This window comes from Hyalella azteca, unplaced genomic scaffold, assembly GCF_000764305.2.
Source record: "Hyalella azteca isolate HAZT.00-mixed unplaced genomic scaffold, Hazt_2.0.2 contig16463, whole genome shotgun sequence".
NCBI lineage: Eukaryota > Metazoa > Arthropoda > Malacostraca > Amphipoda > Hyalellidae > Hyalella > Hyalella azteca.
In genome coordinates this window covers 302588-320924 of record NW_025946286.1, presented here as the reverse complement: position 1 = coordinate 320924, position 18337 = coordinate 302588, and the positions used below count along the sequence as shown (strand labels likewise).

At 37.6% G+C, this 18337-nt stretch overlaps 1 protein-coding gene across 1 annotated transcript; it reads right to left on the bottom strand.

The window, feature by feature from the left end:
- Window positions 1-45: 45 nt before the first annotated feature.
- LOC108667227 (nuclear RNA export factor 1) lies at window positions 46-17790 on the bottom strand. The gene is made up of 15 exons (XM_018154226.1): window positions 17646-17790; window positions 14812-14933; window positions 13944-14074; window positions 13301-13421; window positions 12711-12965; window positions 12241-12325; window positions 11640-11836; window positions 11419-11528; window positions 3711-3747; window positions 3158-3295; window positions 2686-2786; window positions 2119-2290; window positions 1712-1885; window positions 1068-1219; window positions 46-552 (listed from the first exon to the last, which is right to left on the bottom strand). The coding sequence occupies exons 1-15, from the start codon at window positions 17728-17730 to the stop codon at window positions 453-455; spliced, it is 1980 nt and encodes a 659-aa protein (XP_018009715.1). The 5' UTR covers window positions 17731-17790; the 3' UTR covers window positions 46-452.
- Between the last annotated feature and the right edge of the window lie 547 nt (window positions 17791-18337).

The following is an 18337-nucleotide window of genomic DNA, read 5'->3' as shown; positions in this document are numbered from 1 at the left end:
ACCACTGCCAATAGTTTGATAACAAAGGAAATTAAACACACTTCAGACCATTTAGCAACGCTATATTTTAGACATTTTACACAAGACTAAAATAATTAATTATTATTAATGGACTTCATTTGCTGAATTTCAAGATTCAGAGCTTCTGCTGACGTCATAAAATAGTAATGTTTCAACCACAGGAGTTTTAGGCGTGTCTAAACTGAGAAGCGGCAAAATGTACATACATTCAGTAAGGTAAATAACAACAAAATCATGACAATCTTAAATACAGCAACTAAAAAATTCTTCCAATAATTACTTCGTGACGACATTGACTCCCTGCATATAACGAAGATGCTTATATCTTGTATGGAAAAAGCCCACTTTATTACAGTCTTGCGAAGCCATGTTTAACTAAAATGATGCATGGAACTAATAAATATGTACAACACGATCGGAATAAACTGAAGCTAAGGCTTGAAGTACTCGGGTGGAATTTTCCCTTCTCCTTTTAATTGCAGAAAGAGATTACCCGCTTTTTCAAAGTTCCAGGCGTTCTGCTCCAAGCATCTGAGGACATAAGCATTTCATTCAGTGTATCATTAACGCCATTCAAGATAAACGAAGATGAACAAAACAAGAAAATTACAGTCAACGTGAAAACGTCGTAACTTCAATATATCAAACAAAACAAGATGAGAGAAAAAGAAACGTATTACACCGACCAATTCGTTGCAATAATTTGAACAGATGCATCCAATTTTCTGTAATAATTTAAAGTTGGCTTGTCGAATATGTTCATATTATCACAAATATAATTATTAAAACATCAAATTGAAATGCGTCTTAAATATTTGGCTGTACTTAACGAAACGGAAAAAATTAACTTGGTAAATATTGTAGACAAAAATTAGTGGATATCATGCCATAAAATTTGTTAAATATCGAAACATCTAACGACTGTGCCAGCAAGTACGATCATAAACAGAATTATTAATTTGTATGCAGCGATGACTTTAAAAATTACAGGCTGGGTAAATATTTGACGTAAAGAGAATTTTAGATAATAGTAGCATTGAACTTACTGCTTGGAGAACTCTGGCAACATGTTTGATATGGAAGAGAATTTTTCGATCATCTGCAGCTGCTGAGGCTCCAGACCTTCTGACAAAGCCACCGTCGCTGAAACAGGCGACACGCCAGCTTCTTCAGCTCCTGGCGTCACCTTGAATGCGTCCTGCAGCCATCGATGTATTCGTCAGTGTGCGCGACAGTAAATTACGACCGTAACATAACGATACACAAGTTTATTCAATCAGTTACAGGAAGAAATTTTTACACATCTTGGGAAATTCCACAATTAATGAATTACATTTTTAATTTTCATTTAATTAATTTCTTTAATTTTAATTAATTGCATTAATGAATTGCACTGACCGCATTTGAAATGAAAAATAAAAATCAAACTCTCTAAAAAAGCCATTAATATGCTGGTCGAACTTCCAACAAAGGTCGTTAGGTATATATCATTTCTTTCAACAAGAGATGTGTTTTGATTACTCAAAATTCAGCCTTTCTAACCCAATAAAACCTGAACATATAGAATGTATTTAGGATTTTGTAATGGAAACCTACGCATTCCTTGCACAGATATTAGATAATTCTCCTGCAATTTTGAAAGAAGTTAATACACGGTAACTCTATTTCTGTGCACAGTCATATGTCTCACTTTGATTTGGTCGAACGTGGCGAGCGCGACGTGCAGTTGCTCGTTTGCAATGCAGTAGCCAGAGCCCACAGGCACGATGATCAGCGACCGCTGGAAGGCGCGGACGCTCATGTTCTTGGACTTGATGCCTTCGCGTCTGTAGACTCCCGTAAGCGTCAGCTGTACGAGCTGGGGCTGCACAAAACGATGTGTTTAAAATAGGAAGATTAAAACATAATTATTTTAAATTATTTGATAAATCCCCAGCCGTTTCTTTGTAACAAAGGCAAGAAGGTAAACAAAATTGAGAAAATAAAAACAGACTACTTCAAGTAAGAAGGATATTCTTGTAAATAGATTATTTGAAGTAGGAATGGTAATAATCTCCGTATTTTCAACATAACCACGCACAAGCGAAGAGAGCTCACCTTGGCCACGGGCATATCGATGACGAAGGAGTTGAGGTCGTGCTGAGTGGCAGGAGTTTTCTTCAATAACTTCATGACGTCAGCACGATTGCGATACAACAAGTCCATCCTACGATCGCTGTCAGTACACAGGCGCAGGTTGCGGTTCGGGATAAGCAAGTTGTCCTCGACCCTGCAGGAGCACAAGAACTTAAAGCGTGACTGCAGTCATCAGCATTCGATAGGTCAAATGCAACCGTAAATAATTATCGTCCTCCCTTAGCAAAATATCTTTGACTTTTAGAACCAGGATTTAACTGAAATTCTAGAGATACTAGACAGTGCCAAAAAGTTAATTAAAATTTATTAGTATATAATACTAGCTAGGAGAAAAACGCTGACAAGTATAAAGATAGTGACAGATACGTCCAGATAATAGTATACGCTGTTCTCTTTAGGGATACACCAACTCTACTGTTTTGTAACACAAATAAACATTATAATTATGACCTTAACTAAATACCATTTCGTGCTGAGAGATTCGTATAGTCAAAGAATGAGTACTCATTGTCAAGCTGGGACACTAACACAGCTCGGTTGCCCGCTTCAGGAAGGAGTGACGTCATAGAGAATACGACGTCCTCGCAATAAGCCAACTCAAGAGCGCTCCGGTCAGCGCTGTCATAAACCTGAGGCAAGTGAAGATATTATATTAGTGACACGCGACATGACATCGCTCCTGCTTCAATGAGTATCTTTGAGATAACAAAATTGCATTGAGATAAAGCTATATAACAAAATCTTGCACTGAGCAGTATTGATTCCATCTAGAACAATTTTAAAAATGTGTAAATAAAGACTGAAAAACAAAAGAAAATGGTATTCCTTGTCCCAAAAAACGATACCTTAAGACACGAGACCTCAGTAGTCTGTACGCAAATCAAACAAGCGGACTAAAATACAAATTTATTAGGAGACAAACAACTGATCGTTGGTTAGTAACAATATTACTTACTCCATGCAACTCTACAGTATTTAGACAGTTAATCAAGAATGTTACCTCATAGTACTGCTTGAGAAAGAGCAGCATGACGCCCTTGATGCGCTCGTCACAGAAGAAGGAGGGCAGGCAGGGCGGCGTCACCACGTCACTCTCGTCCACCTCGAAGCCGATGGGCCGCGGCAGCTCCTTGCCGTCCTGCCGAGAAAATTGCTTAGGGTAGAGCAAGCGTGGTAAATACCTTCACGATATCACAGCCACACCTGCTTCTAAAAGCGTTACTTATTTCAAATATCTGCATTAACCTTTTCCTGTTGATCATTAATAAACCTATTTCGAGACGAAACTTCCTTTATTGATAGGGATAAGAGAAGGCATCTTCTTGAAACATTCAAAATACGCTTGGAAAATATCGCCAGCAGAGAGAAGGCACTTAGCAGTGTGCTTCCAAGAACAATGAATTCTTCACGTATAAACAAATCATAGAGGAAGATGTGAGGGTTAAATATTCTAGGAACGTAGACTTATTGAGCGTTAATTGTAGCAATAGCAACTTTAGTAGATCAGAAAAAAAATAAAAACAATGATATGAGCACAAATAAACGTAGCTCACCAGCACAAGGAGTTTCGGAAAGAATTCCCGCACGGCACTGCAAACGAAGATTCCAGGATGAGGGTTGACTCGTTACATGCGTTGGCAAATCTTCAATACTTAAATAGTATTTTAGCCAAATGTATGGAAAAAAAGTAAATATTTCCAAAAATAATCTAACAAACAAATTGTGAACAGTAAATCTAACATTTTGTGTTAAAGTCACTTTTATTAACCGATCAAAATAGAATATGAATAAATTTTGTGCCTCAGCATTTCATAAACAGTACAAAGCTACACGTTACCTAAATCAAAAAGGTGAAATTCTCAAGAAATATCAGTTGATAGCTCGATAGCTCAAGAAATAGCAGGTGTCTTGTCTGAGTGCTTGGCCGTGAGGTGTGTGAGTGGATAGAAGCAGCGCATAAATGCGGAGCGGGAGTGAGAAATCCGACTTTACTCAAAACATAGGATGATACAATGCATCAATCACTTACAATTTATGAGGCAATTTCATAAACGAAACAATTACAATTAAAAAAATTATTAAAATGATTTGAATTGCTGAAATTGCACAAAATAGAGTCGACAGCTGGGATTTGAGATTGGCAGTTGAAGTCGCCAAACTACGATAACCAGAAACTAAAGAGTCCAGTGACTGAAGCAGAGTTTTTTATTCACATTAAAAATAAACCTGGTATTTTCAAGCCTATTGATGGAAGATTCCGAACACATTGCAGACACTTATACGAGAAGAAAATTCTGACAAAAACCCAGGGGATAACGACCCATACTCCTCAACGTGAGAATAACCTTTGATAACAAAAAAAATAATCTTTGAGGAACCAAAATAACGAAAGCTTGAAGGCTCAAACAGAGCAATAGAAGCAACAAAAAAACAAGGAAACTAACGACCAAAACATCGCTAGAATGAGATTACAACAAGCTGAACTGGCAACAAACTATTCTAATGAGCTTAATTCAGATAGTTCCAAGAACGCCACCTGCCCTTCACAACGAAAATGAATTTCGAAAAAAGAATTTCAGATTCGAACGAAAAAAGGCCAGAACGTTAAGAAAACTCGCCACCGACAACAGCAAAAATTTGCCTTGGAACTCACAGAAAGAGATATTCATAATCCATTCACACATGTGCACTGATACATAAATAACTAGAACCTTTCTCGCATAAACTATCAACTATTATACCATTTATGTAAGGAACCAGAGAACTTAAAAAATATATATATATATACCAAGATACCAAAGTGAAGTTTTACACCTAATCTTAAAAATATAACCTATAACTAAACCTAATAATTTACGTAAATTGAACACTCGTTGAAGGTTGCACACATTAAACAATGTACTGTAATCCCTCAGTTATCACAATAAATATGAGGACCAAAATACAGTCGAGATAAGCCAAAAAAGCGACAAGCAACGCCACTCCTAAATCGTTAACGTAAAAACATTCTGACGAATATGTCGAACATCAATAGGAGCCCTAGATATAAAGCCACAAATTGTATAGTATATCATTTGTGCATTGGAGAATAGTTATAGAACAACTTTCTTGACTATCGAAAAAGTGAAGAGCCTTTTCCTGACACTCCGATATCAACACTTGAAGGCACCACATTTTATTTCACAATTAGCGTTCCTCGAGACGTCAAATCTCGCTCTATGTCCTTGAAAACGGCGCCAAGATAGGTATGCTTATATCCACTTCCTCTTTCCGTAGCCAGCTGTCGATTCATTGTCACTATTTATCATGCTAGACAGTAAATTATAAAAACGAATAGTAAATTGTGTGAGCAATTCCAACTAAATGTTTGCGCGCAAGCAACCTTCACGCAACAATTCTTCAATTTTGAGTTTTCTACGAAATCTTTGAGCAATCTGCGACACGCTGAGGAGGCGATGCACGAAGCGCGAAGTAACGAGAGATCAGTGTACAACGAAGAATAATATTAGCGACATAATCATTCGATAAGGCGACACTCTAAATACACCAGGAAATGTGCATTTCTGTGTGTATTCTGTGAGTATAATGTGTACTAACTAATAACACAGGAAATTCTACAAGGACACATCCGCCATTGCAACATCTGGATAACCAACACACGGCTTATTACGTGAGCGCTCGTCCTAGAATGCCTACCGTAGCAATGATAGCTCAAGAATATTTAATTTTCCGATTCACTTCGATTACTTCAAGTAACATTTGCTACGCACAATATAATAGCAAGTTACAAAAGACGTTTATCCCGCATTTGAAGCGTAGTCCAACTATAAAAATGATCTTGCCTAGAACAAGCAGGTATTATAATGCCGGGCTAACATCAGTGCGACATAATATCTTTAGATTATCTTGTCTACCGAGGTCCCACGTACGTTGTGCTAATATCAACATGATGTCGCCCGATTTAAAACACTTCAAATGTCAAAGAAAGACCAGGCGAGCGACCCAAGTATCGCCTTCGACTCTTAGGCCGAGCACACAATGATGAAGCGACCAGAACACGGCTCATAGATGTAGTTAGCTTTAACTTCTCCGCCCGTAAAATTTTTGTGTCTATTGAAAATATCATTAAATTGTACTTAAAATGGTAGCCATGGAACAGTACATTAAAATTGTTGTCACTAACAGCCTGTGTAGGAAATTTTATAATAGAATTAAGGATAACATGACTCCAGGTCCGGTGGAGAAGCGAAGCTCCAGGAGTCAAGGGGGCGAGATGAGAATTCGATCTCAATGACTGCCGGACAAGGAGGCTACCGACGAAACCTTTGCAATCCAAATGAGAAAAAACGTCTACAGGTTTTCGTTCTCCGGTCTAATGAAATTAAGTTATTTTACTATAGGGAATTTGAGATTTGAAGAACTTAGAAGATTATCATTGAGAAAGGCATCTCGCATACAAGCTTTATGCCATTTTCATCAGACCGAATATCCTTAATTAATTAAACAAACCAACTTAACACACGAGATATTTACACTTTACAGTGCCAAGACCAGCAGGAATGTGATGAGTAAAAAATATTTCTAATCCTAAATAATAAATTAATGGTAACGATAATTCCATCGTATCACGTTGAACTCCCAACAATTGGGCGCGATTAGAAACAGCAAACGCCATTAATTAAGCGTTACATGATACCGTCCACGCTAGCGTGGTTGGGTCTCCTGGGTATATTCTCTTTCTAACTAATGACTTTCTTAACACTTCATATGAATAACTAACTAGAGAGTTCGCTAACACTTCAAAAGAATCACTAACTAAATAGTTGGCTAACACTTGAAATTAATCACTAACTAAATAGTTAGTTAACACTTAAAATTAATCACTAACTAAATAGTTGGTTAACACTTAAAGTTAATCACTAACTAAATAGTTGGTTAACACTTAAAATTAATCACTAACTAAATAGTTTGCTAATACTTAAAATTAATCGCCTGAATCACTAACTAAATAATTTGCTAATACTTCAAATTAATCGCTAACTCAACAGTTAGCTAATACTTCAAATGAACAACTATGTAAAAAGTGTGCTGCCACTTAACATGAATCATAGACACATTGAGATGAGGTAATGGAGAGGCCCCAGCCTCTACGATGCAGTCAACACGGCGCTCGCTCAGCACGCAGAAGCCACCAAGACAAACCACGAGCCTCCGATAAGCACATCGACGTCCACCAGACGGTGGTGACTCCGTAAGAAGTCAGCCCGAAGGCACGGCCGATTAGTAACACTGCAGTAGTAATTATCAAGCAGTAGCAGAATTGACTGTCTAGTCTCGTAGGTTCTTTAGGTGCCATGTGCTATGAAGGGTCATATTAGGAAGCTGTAAAAGAATTAAGGTAAATGCAGGAAACTAAGTAAAGTAAGAGACCAGATTAGAAAGAAAGTAATAGAAGGAGGAGAATGAGGGGAAAGCAGCAATTCCTTAACCACATCAATAGCCGTATGTTGTTCCAGTGCAATGCTCGGCGCGGTTACAGACGAAAGCTACGCTTACGCTGAACCTTGACCGGCTGCGGAATCTTTTGGGCACACGAGGTGAACGGTCCTTAGCTTGCGCTGTGCTTTTTTAACGCTAAAGCAAGAACAGTTTTCCTCATAGGTCAACTTCTCGTAAGGTGAACCCCCCTTGACTAGCACTCAAGTATTTTTTAGGGCAATAGTAAAGGAAGTTTTCCTTTAACGAGAGTATTTTTATCAGGAGTGCGGTTAGCTTGGGCGGCAACTGGAATTTCTCCATAACCCTTGACTTAAGACCCCGGGCTGCGGCCTGTAGGGCGGTGATATCCGTCCTACCGACGTCTCAGCCCAATAATATAAAAGAATTTTAAGAAAAGCCGATGTGGGAAATTCAGCAGATATTAAGCGCATCGAACGGTCGCACGAGTTGACTGAGCATCATAGAAAACATGGATTGAGCTTTGCTTTATACGCTATACATACCTACCTTAGTATTAAGTAGAATACGTGAGATAATTACAAGTTCAGACACTGCATGAGGCTATTAAAGGACAAATTTGATCTACTGTTTGGCATAGTTAAGCATGAACCTGATTCCGACCCACGGATCTACCAAAAACCCTAATTCTCTATAGATGGTCCAGCTTCCAATCGTGGGGATAGAAAACTCCCCCTGCGTATAGTTTAGACTTTAGATCAACGAGCGTTTGCAGAACGACTCGATGAACGACTTTTGGTAGCGAATGCTTTATAATCATACGGTTGAACAAAGTAGACACTGAGAACAATAATTGGGAACCTAACAATGAGTTCATAAGAATTCATACCTAAAAATTGAAGTCTTGCGAATTCGACACTGAATAATATGTGCTCATCTATGTCGTTGCGATGAGTTTCTCTCATAAAATTTATCGAGACGTTACTTCAAATGGAATATCAATATAAACTAGAAGCGTAGTATTTTCTTGGAAATTAGAAACCAAATCTAATTCATTTAATGAACTGACAACTGTCGGATTAATCAGATTGTCCCGGAGAACCGCGCGTTTAGGACAACTGTCTTGAATGCTTACAAAACCAAATTATTTAAATAAGACATATACTTATTACCATTATAATTATTCAAATCGAAGCTTGATTATAAAACTTGCTGAGATATAAAGCTACAAATGAAATAGCGTATAAAGCAAAGCATCAATTGATCTGACCATTGTCCCCCTCAAGCACCCATGATACTCATCAGTCCTGCTGGCATCTTGGCACGAGAACTTAGGAACACTTAACTTAAGAATAATTAAATTTAGTTATGGCACACACAGAGTCAAAATGACCAGGACGGTCGCGTTACACGAATTATAATGTTTGAATTGATATAGAAAAGCATCAGTATTTCGCTATAATATTTCATTTAATCGATTTCTCCCATCGAGATGCTTAATACGACCTAAGGATTCTCAAAGTTCAAAATACTGGCCAAATGAATGCTGCGCACCGCTATAATATTGAAAAAGTTATTGAAGTATTGAATAGAATCCAACCTTTTGTGAAGATCAGCCTCAGCTGGAGCGAGGCAGCTCATTTCAACACTTTAAATTAACTTATACATTTATAATAAATAAATTACTTATAATAAAAAGCCGATAAACAACTTATCACCTAAAAACTAACTGGAAATGGCAACAATCATAAAATGACTATTGGCTATTCCAGTGCAATACCCGCAGCATTTTCCCCCCATAAATTTAATGTCTAACATAAAAATGCATCTTCTTATATTCTCATGACACGGTAATTCAGGTACATGGATTAGAATCACAGCTAGTTATCACAGTCCTGATGATAAGATAACACAGGATAACATAAAATGTCTGTAAGTTCCTTGGCAAATCATCGCTGCCCCCGACAGACGAGAACACTCAACGATCGACGTGCGGTTCATCAAAGCGTTCTTTGATTCTCGCCTACACAACCGGAACTGAATGAAGAACCTAACCCATTAATGGCGATTTTTAACAAAAACTTTCCTCAAACACGCGAAAACATAAACTATATCAACACAACGGCTATGATGAAAACCTTCTTACAATTAACCAACAGAATGCAGATTTGTCATTGAGTCTTCACGCATCCCATGAGAGAACGAAGTATATTTTTACAGTCAATAGCAATCCGATGGACCATCAGGGATGAATCAAACCAACGACAACATGACGATGAGAACACAAAACGAGAGTTTCTCGACTTATTTCATAGACATTCAGTAGCGATAGAAATGAAATTATTTGAAGAGCTGGACCAGCCAAGTAGTTTTAATTTGCGACATGAATCAAACATGGAGTTGGCCAGAGTGATTATAAGATCATATGTCAATAAGAAACCCAGCTTCAGTCGCCAGCTACTCCAGTTTCCGAGTGCTCTAATAAAAATAATAATAATAATGCTGAAGAATTAAAGTGATAAATTTCAGCTTAAAATAAATGATTTGAAACTGTTGAGACTAAAAATTTATAGAGATCGTAATATTGAAAAATGAGGTAATAAATGGGATTTTTCAAGTCGATTAACTTCATCCACTCCCACAACCTCTGAACAAGAACTGCCATTCTAGTCATACATTCAAAGAAATTTGTACATGAATGAAATGAACATGTGTTTTGGACCATCATTCAGAATCAGATAATATTTCACGGTCACAATGAAGGACATGTCCGAAATGTCCTATGAAGTCACCCGAAATTTAAAAGAAATATTTATAATTGAGGCATGAGGAGAACATTATAAATATAATCACGTGAAGTAGAATAGGGTCAGTTTATGAAGCAAATGTTCTCACCTGTTGCCAGGCACTCACCACATAAGTAGCGAGCTTTAAGGCAAACCTGTTAGATCTGAAACAGTCAACAGAATTTAGGAGCACAAGATGACGCTGAAGGAAAATTGCTGGTGCTGAATAAATTTGTAAGTACAGTCTATTGCAGGAACTTGGTACGATCTATTGTCTTCATCAGTAGTAAATGATTCGCTTTTTCTCAAAAAAGAGAGTACCTGTAACGATCTCGCCATCATCTCACGCCAGAAGCTACATCTAATGAAGTGATGCTAGTTTGTACCTATGTTTATTGCACTAATGATGTGCGGTCAACGCAAACTACTGCAAGATAGAAGCTCCATAGCAACAACTTTCCGGGGACATAGAGTCTCGGATCACACTTTACAAACCTCTATCGTAAAAAAGGCAATTTGCAATCATCAGTCTAGTGAAATTATTACGTATGTTTATGACTAAATGATAAAACATCGTCACCGACATCAAAATTGCTCAGAAAATTCAACACAAAGTGCATAAGGCATGGATACACAAAGTCAACGCAGTGTACTTTGGTTCAGCACATTTCTAGACATCACACGCGGTGTAATGATTGGCAACAGAAAAATAGTGTTAAGAACCACTGCCCGTAAAGCTGCTGGAAAATTATTGATGAGGCATAACTAAATCAAAACTGGTATGCAATCAAATCATTTATAACATTACGAGTAGGCAGCAATGAAGTCTAGCCACTTTCAGATATGCGTCGGATTGCGTCCTAATGTATGAATCTTTATCCAATGCAAGACAATGTTCAAGAGCAATAACTTGCTTCCTATAGCTAATTGATCATAGCAGAAACGAGCAGTAAAAAATAATAGTAAGAGAAGCGACTCCTGAGCTACCAGGCCCAACTGAGACGCGGGTACAACTTGCCTGATGTAGGACTCGGTGTTCTTGTAGCGCGTGCATGCAGGGTTGCCCTCGAGGCTGAGCTCTGTGATGGGCAGGCCACGCAACTTCTGCAGCGACGACACTGACGCAAGCTGCACAGAGGAAACGTGTTATCCTCAAAGATGGCAACATACAACGATTCACCATACAAATTCTGTCCACAATATCACAAGTGAGAGGACGCACCAAGAAGCATTTCTTACTTTATTATTGGAGAGATAAAGTCTGGTGAGGCCGGCACAAGCCTTGAGGTGCTCAGCAACAGCCTCAAGTCGGTATATTTTGTTGCGGCTGAGGTCGATCTCGGTCACGTCAGGGATGTTGGCTGCAGTCAGGCGTCCCACCGCAGACAAGTTCGACGGCACATAGAGAGGGAACAGCAGTCCGGCGCTCCGTAGTCCTGTAATAATAAAGGGTTTTATCATCATTATGATGACTACGTATGTCGTGAAGCTGACTGTTCAACATGAATATCCATGTCATCACACCCTTATGGACCCACATTCAGTGTAATGACTGCAATTAACAGTCATTCATTACAGTCAAGTGCAGAGAATAGTTGTGACACTATGCCTAAGTTGAATCAAACAACTACAGGTAAAAATTAACAATGAATTTGATGCATCCTACTTCCCTCGTACAGTAAAGCATTAAAAACTGAACTTCTACGAAATTTTCTTATGCACCACTTAAAGTACATGGTGAACAAATTGCGGTGAACAGTCCTTGACATCTTACTTCAATATAAAGGGGCTCACCTCAGCGTGAGTTGCATGCGAGATGCAAAGTTAGTTCAAAACTTACTCTCATCTTTGTGGAATTCTGTGAGGTCAAGTCGCTTGAGGGGGGCGCTGTACCGCTCCGACATCAGCAATCGCACTTTTTCCAGCTGTAAAAGTTACAGCTTTGTGTAAGTTTTAACGATATGGACACACTAAGGAGAGGTTAAACACTCTCCTGTCAAAAGTTTGAATGATGCCTCTGCAACAACGAAAGCTTGCAGAAAAATCTAAGGACAGGTATTGAAATTTCATGTCCTTTTTGTAAATAGCATGAAAAAATAATCCCAGCATTGACAATAAACAATAGATTATGTAGCTCCGAAAGAGATTACACATTCACCACACTAACTCAACAGTCACTGTATATCAATGCTTCAAAGTTTAAAATAGAATCATTCTTTTTACTCTTCCAACCTATTTACTTCTCTATTGAGATTAAAATCAAAGCATATTTAATGAAATATTTTGCTTGCTACCAAAAATTGGTCTCACATTTTCTTCAGTGGCAGGAGGGAAGGGAGGGTTGCCAGATGGGAAGTTAGAGATGCGCAGACGCTGGTTGCAGCCTGGCATGACCATGCGACGTGACAGATCAAGTAAGCTTTTATTCAGAGAGGGATTATCTTCCAGGAAGAAGGTTACGTTGTTGCCTTCAGTCGCCAACAAATGATAGTCAAAGTTCTGCCCAACCAGAGCGTTGAGTTCGGCCATCACGGATGCAGGGTCGTGCTCGCCGCAGTCGTGAACCTGAACAGCAAAACCATTATCTTCAGTTAGACATGACATAGAATAATTTACAAATTTGTCAATCTTAAAGGAATAAATATTAACACTTGGCACAAGATTTCATTAAACAGGCAAATCTTCGTGCTATGCAGATAAATGTTCAAAAGAATCCGCAGAGGAGTAAATTGAATATTTTTTGTCAGAAAGATGAATAAAGTTGCTTTGAACATGTAAAAAGTATGTAAAAAAACAAATGCAGAAACCACGAGAGAAACAATTTTTAAAAGTAAAAGAGCAATTAAATCATATTTCAGATAGTACAAAGATTGTGACAAATGGTAGGCTGATCCGTCTACCGTGAATTTATGCCAGCCTGAGGCAGGTTGCTGTTGGTTGGGGCGTCGGTCGAGCTTGTAGATCGTCGCACCTCTACGGAAGTGCCGGCTGCCACCCCTGCCCCCGCGGTACATCTCCATCCTGTGGCATATGCAATAGTTTCAACCATTTCCTTTGATATTAATACAAACATTCAACTGTATATAAGTAATATAGCTAAGAAACTCTCGATGCACGACAGCCGATCTAATAGGGAATTTTGGAGACAACAGTCAGGAGAACAATGCATCGCGGTCATCAATGTGGTCAAGGAAGAGATTTTCATCAAGGAAGATATTTTCAATGAAAATATATGATCACTTGCTCCATGGAAAAAACTTTTAATTTGCCCCAACAGCGTTAGAAAAGGCCAACCTGAAAATGCCTCAAGGAATGAACCACCAAACAAATCTTACAAATAAGCATATTTCAATGAAAAGACAAGTCACCAACAATAAATTTTTAGTAACCACCATCAACTTCAACAGGCTCAGAATGAGTTCCATGCATTATTTTCTTACATATAATACCGCGATTAAACGGAAGGTAAATATTGTCATAGCTAATGAGGAAGCAGAATCTCACCAGCAGCTGAGTACAACACTAAAGAGAGCCAAGGCCCACCTCCTGTTCTTCTGTCTGTTGTCGTCCCTGCCGTCGTCTGTGAGGAGGTCGTCATAGCGAGGTGGTGGAGGGCGTCGGCTGAGCGGACCGCTGCCTCTGAAGCTGCTGCTGCCACGTGCTCGCCAGTGACCCTGATCATTTTTGGTTCATTACTATTTACAGACTACAAGATCAGGGCTTGCATGTTTACAAAAATATAACAATTCAACAGGTTTTTTATTGAGCCAGGTTTTTCCTTATGTTTTTCTACAATTTCTAATCAAACCTTTTTTTGTAATCCTTACTCCTTTATGGTTCACAAATATTGGCTTTACTTGGCTCTCTGCGGACTTGTAGTTATTTTCAAGCCCATAATTTCACCAGACAAGCTGAGATAAATTCTTTGGCTCTTGTAAGGCCAGTCAGTGCCACAGAGAATGAGACAATGTGTATAACTGGCAATCAAGGAGTCAGTGAAATTATTAACTGGTCATCATATACAGTTTTACACCCAAGATCATTGTATTAGTTGTGCAACAATTGATTTTCTTGTAAATTTTCATTAAGTACACGAGGTCTTCTCAAGCTTTTTAGGCTGAAAGAACAATATTTTGATAACATGATCATAACTTTAGTTTTTGAGGCTTGCATAGCAGCCTATGATATTGACGGTCCCTTTTAATACTATCTCACTATTACTCTACCAAAATAAAGTAGTGGTTTACACTATTTTTTTAAACCTACACAATCACTTCTGAGACCAAATTTGCAAGCCAGTCATGCACCCCTAGCTTATGCATTGCAACAGGAAATATTTAATGCAATAATTTATTTAACGTCACTTTTGTGCCTCCTATATGGATATAGCATGCACAGTAAACACACTAACCTCAGGTAGACGAGAGTGTCCTGGCCCTCCCCTCAGACTGTAACTGTCATTGTCTCTCCCTCTGAAGGAGCCCCGGTTGCTGCCTCCTCTCACTGACACAAACATATTGCCGCCGCCGTCACCTGAAAATGAACAATACAGTCAATTTTCCAAGTACATGTAAACAAATGCAAATCCAATAATCACACTTTAAAATTACAAATGATAACAAATCCTTTCACATCAAGAAAAATGAATAAATTATAAAAATAGGAATTAATGAATTAATTAATAATGAATATATATAATTTCATATTACCTATGAAACATCAATTGATGAAACCTAACCAACATGTATAAATATATATAATGATTGTCACAGCAGAAAGTATGTCATCCTAGAATTTCTAGAAACACAATGACACTTTTGTCACTTGTATCAAAGTTATCACTAGATATTATTTTCATTTTAAAAATTAGAGCAATATTGGACAGCATCTTGGAGACCAAAATAGGAGCCAGTTAGACCAGCATAGCCAGTTATCAAAAAAAAAAATAACAATTTAATAATAAAAATGTAATAATAAAAATAAAATAATAAATAAAAATAATTTTAAAAATAATAATAATAATTCTTTTTTACTATTGCCAATTCAAACTCAGACTGTATATTATTTAGAATAGTTTCAAGTACTTTTCTATTAAACTATGCTCAGACGTAACAAATCCTTGTATGTCTACCATATCCATACGTTTGATTTGTTTTTCTTTTCATCTATTTATTGAAGTACCTAACACGGCTGGTGGGGAAAAGAGTAAAGGTTTTACCATAGAGTTGTGCTCAAAAGTTTAGCACTTGTATTTTTTACTATACTCATTTAAACTAACATACAAATTATCAATGGCTGCAATAAATTCTATAAGGAAATTTAACTAATGATGTATGATGTACCGGTGTGGATAAATTATTGAATGCAGCTCCTGGAAGCCTGGTAGGTTTGGAATTTTCCTACTTATTACTAACATTTTGCTGCTCTAAAGTTCTAATTTTCAATTAATTTCAAATCTTAAAAGATCATTAGGAATAAGATAGAAAGTTAAGTAATTCATCTAGAGGGATTCTTTCCCTCAATAAATGGCAGGAAAGCTCTAGTAGCAGCCCAAAATATTAAAATCAAGAAGGTAGATATATATTCCATGCCAGATCAAATACACACCAACTTGCAAGCAGGGTTGGCCAGCACGTGAACTAATTATAGTGATAAACCAGAGATTTTTTAGGATCAGTTTATTTTTAATCTCCTTATCTGCTCAAAATTTAAACCAATTATTTATGTATGATAATCAGATAATGCTGGTATCCATGATACTTTGCTGGTCCACTTAGTACTTGTAGGCATAGTGACAAAGCAACGAGTTTTTTTATACTCTTCATCAAGTTCAATTTTGAGTCCTATAAGTAGACCAGCAGAGTATCATAGTCTCATAGATACAGGGTGCGTACTGGTATTTAGAAAAAAAAAAAATTCCATGACTCCTCTCCATGACCATCAGTATAATTTTCCAAGACTCATATACAACAGGTTTAGTTTGACTGAAAGACTAACCCTGCATATTCTATCATCTCCTACAGTTGATAAATAGCATATGTGTAAATGCATAGAACAGGCAGACACAGAGTAACAAAAATGACACTTATCAGAAAATCAAGCCCACACTGGTATTATTATGAATTCAAGACAGCCACTTTTCGCATCGGCGTGTGTAAGGTATTTAATTTTGAAAGTTCCACCCAAATGTTTGCTTAATTTGATTGACTTGTGTTTGGAAACGAACTAAAAAAACTTGAACTATGATGACACAATTTTTTTTTGCAAGAAATGTCTATCAAGTACCTGCTTAGCTGGGGTGTGCAAGGGGTAAATTTGAGTTAGAAATAAACATTGATATTGTATTTTGAAATTAATGAAAGATAATTTGAAATTAAAATTATAGTTTTTAGAGCATGCTCTCGAAATTTCAGAGCTCTGCAGCCATTCTGACAGTTTTTCTACCATGTCATGCCGCGCAGTTTACGTTTAGTTCAGTTGTGAGCCAGTGAGGTATGCTGGTCCTGAACTACTGCCGAGACAGAGACATGAGATGAGACATGAGACAAGACATGAGGGGGACATGAGACGGGACATGAGACGAGGCATGAGACAAGATATGAGACAAGATGTGAGATGAGACGCGAGACAAGACATGAGACAAGACATGAGATTGGACATGAGACGCGGAGATGAGACACAAGACAAGACATGAGATTGAACATGAGACGAGGAGACGAGACATGAGACAAGACATGATATGAGGCATGAGACGAGATGTGAGATGAGACACGAGATGAGACATGAGACAAGACATGATATGAGGCATGAGATGCCAACTCGCAGGTTGGGTTGGTTCGCCCAGGTTCCTTTTAGATCAAAATGCTATCTAAAAAAAGGAACTTAGCTGACTTAACCCAACCTAAGAGCTTTTTGTAAAATTTCGATGAACAATCCGACCCTTTATATAAAGGTGAGTGGGTAACGTAAGTTTCGTAACCCCCATGTTAGTAAATAAAGGTGAGTGGGTAACGTAAGTTACGTAACCCCCATGTTAGTAAATAAAGGTGAGTGGGTAACGTAAGTTACGTAACCCCCATGTTAGTAAGTCGCGAAAAAAATCGGTTTTCCGATGCCAACCGCCAAAAATGGATTTCAGATTCGTAATCTACACCCCAAAAAACATATAATTAAAAAAAAAACACCCTTTTTTTTGGATGTAGTTAATCTGCAATAATACCGCTCAAAGTCAAATTATAAACTTACCATAAACATTTCTATTCCGGTCCCCTCTTTTGTCCAAAGCCATGTTTCTTTGCTCACCACCCATTACTTTTTCTGATCTGAGCATTAACCAAAATTTTCATCAATCACAGAATACACAGATAAACAGCATTAAGAATAAGATCTCTGAAAATAAAAGATTTATTAGATAATCATCTAAATATTTAAAGATATCATGTCATTGCATGACATGCTGAATTGCTGTTAACCTAGACTGTCCTAGAGGCTAGAACTTAGAAGCTAGTCAAGCTACTATATATTTCAAAAAAATTCAAATCATTCACATTGTAAATTATGATTGTCTCGCACTCGCAGGTGACGCAGGATCAAAAACGCACAAACTGAAACTGCACAGTGACAGTCACAGAAATCATGAGAAATGCACGGTATGCACCAGTCATCATCCCATGCACATTCTAAAATCTTTATTCTCTCCTAGATCGATTTTCAGTTTCCACATTTCTTGATACTGCAAATTAAAATTAATAAAGAAATTAAATTATTAATATTATTCTACGAACGTGGATGACCTTCAATAAAAATACATTTTTGAACACGAAACGACTACAAACACCTGACGAATAGGAAACAAATAGCTCACTGTCGCCATGTTTTTAATTTTTTGATCATACTAAACTCAGTTTAGACTAAAGGCTTTCCCTTCAAAGAGCAAT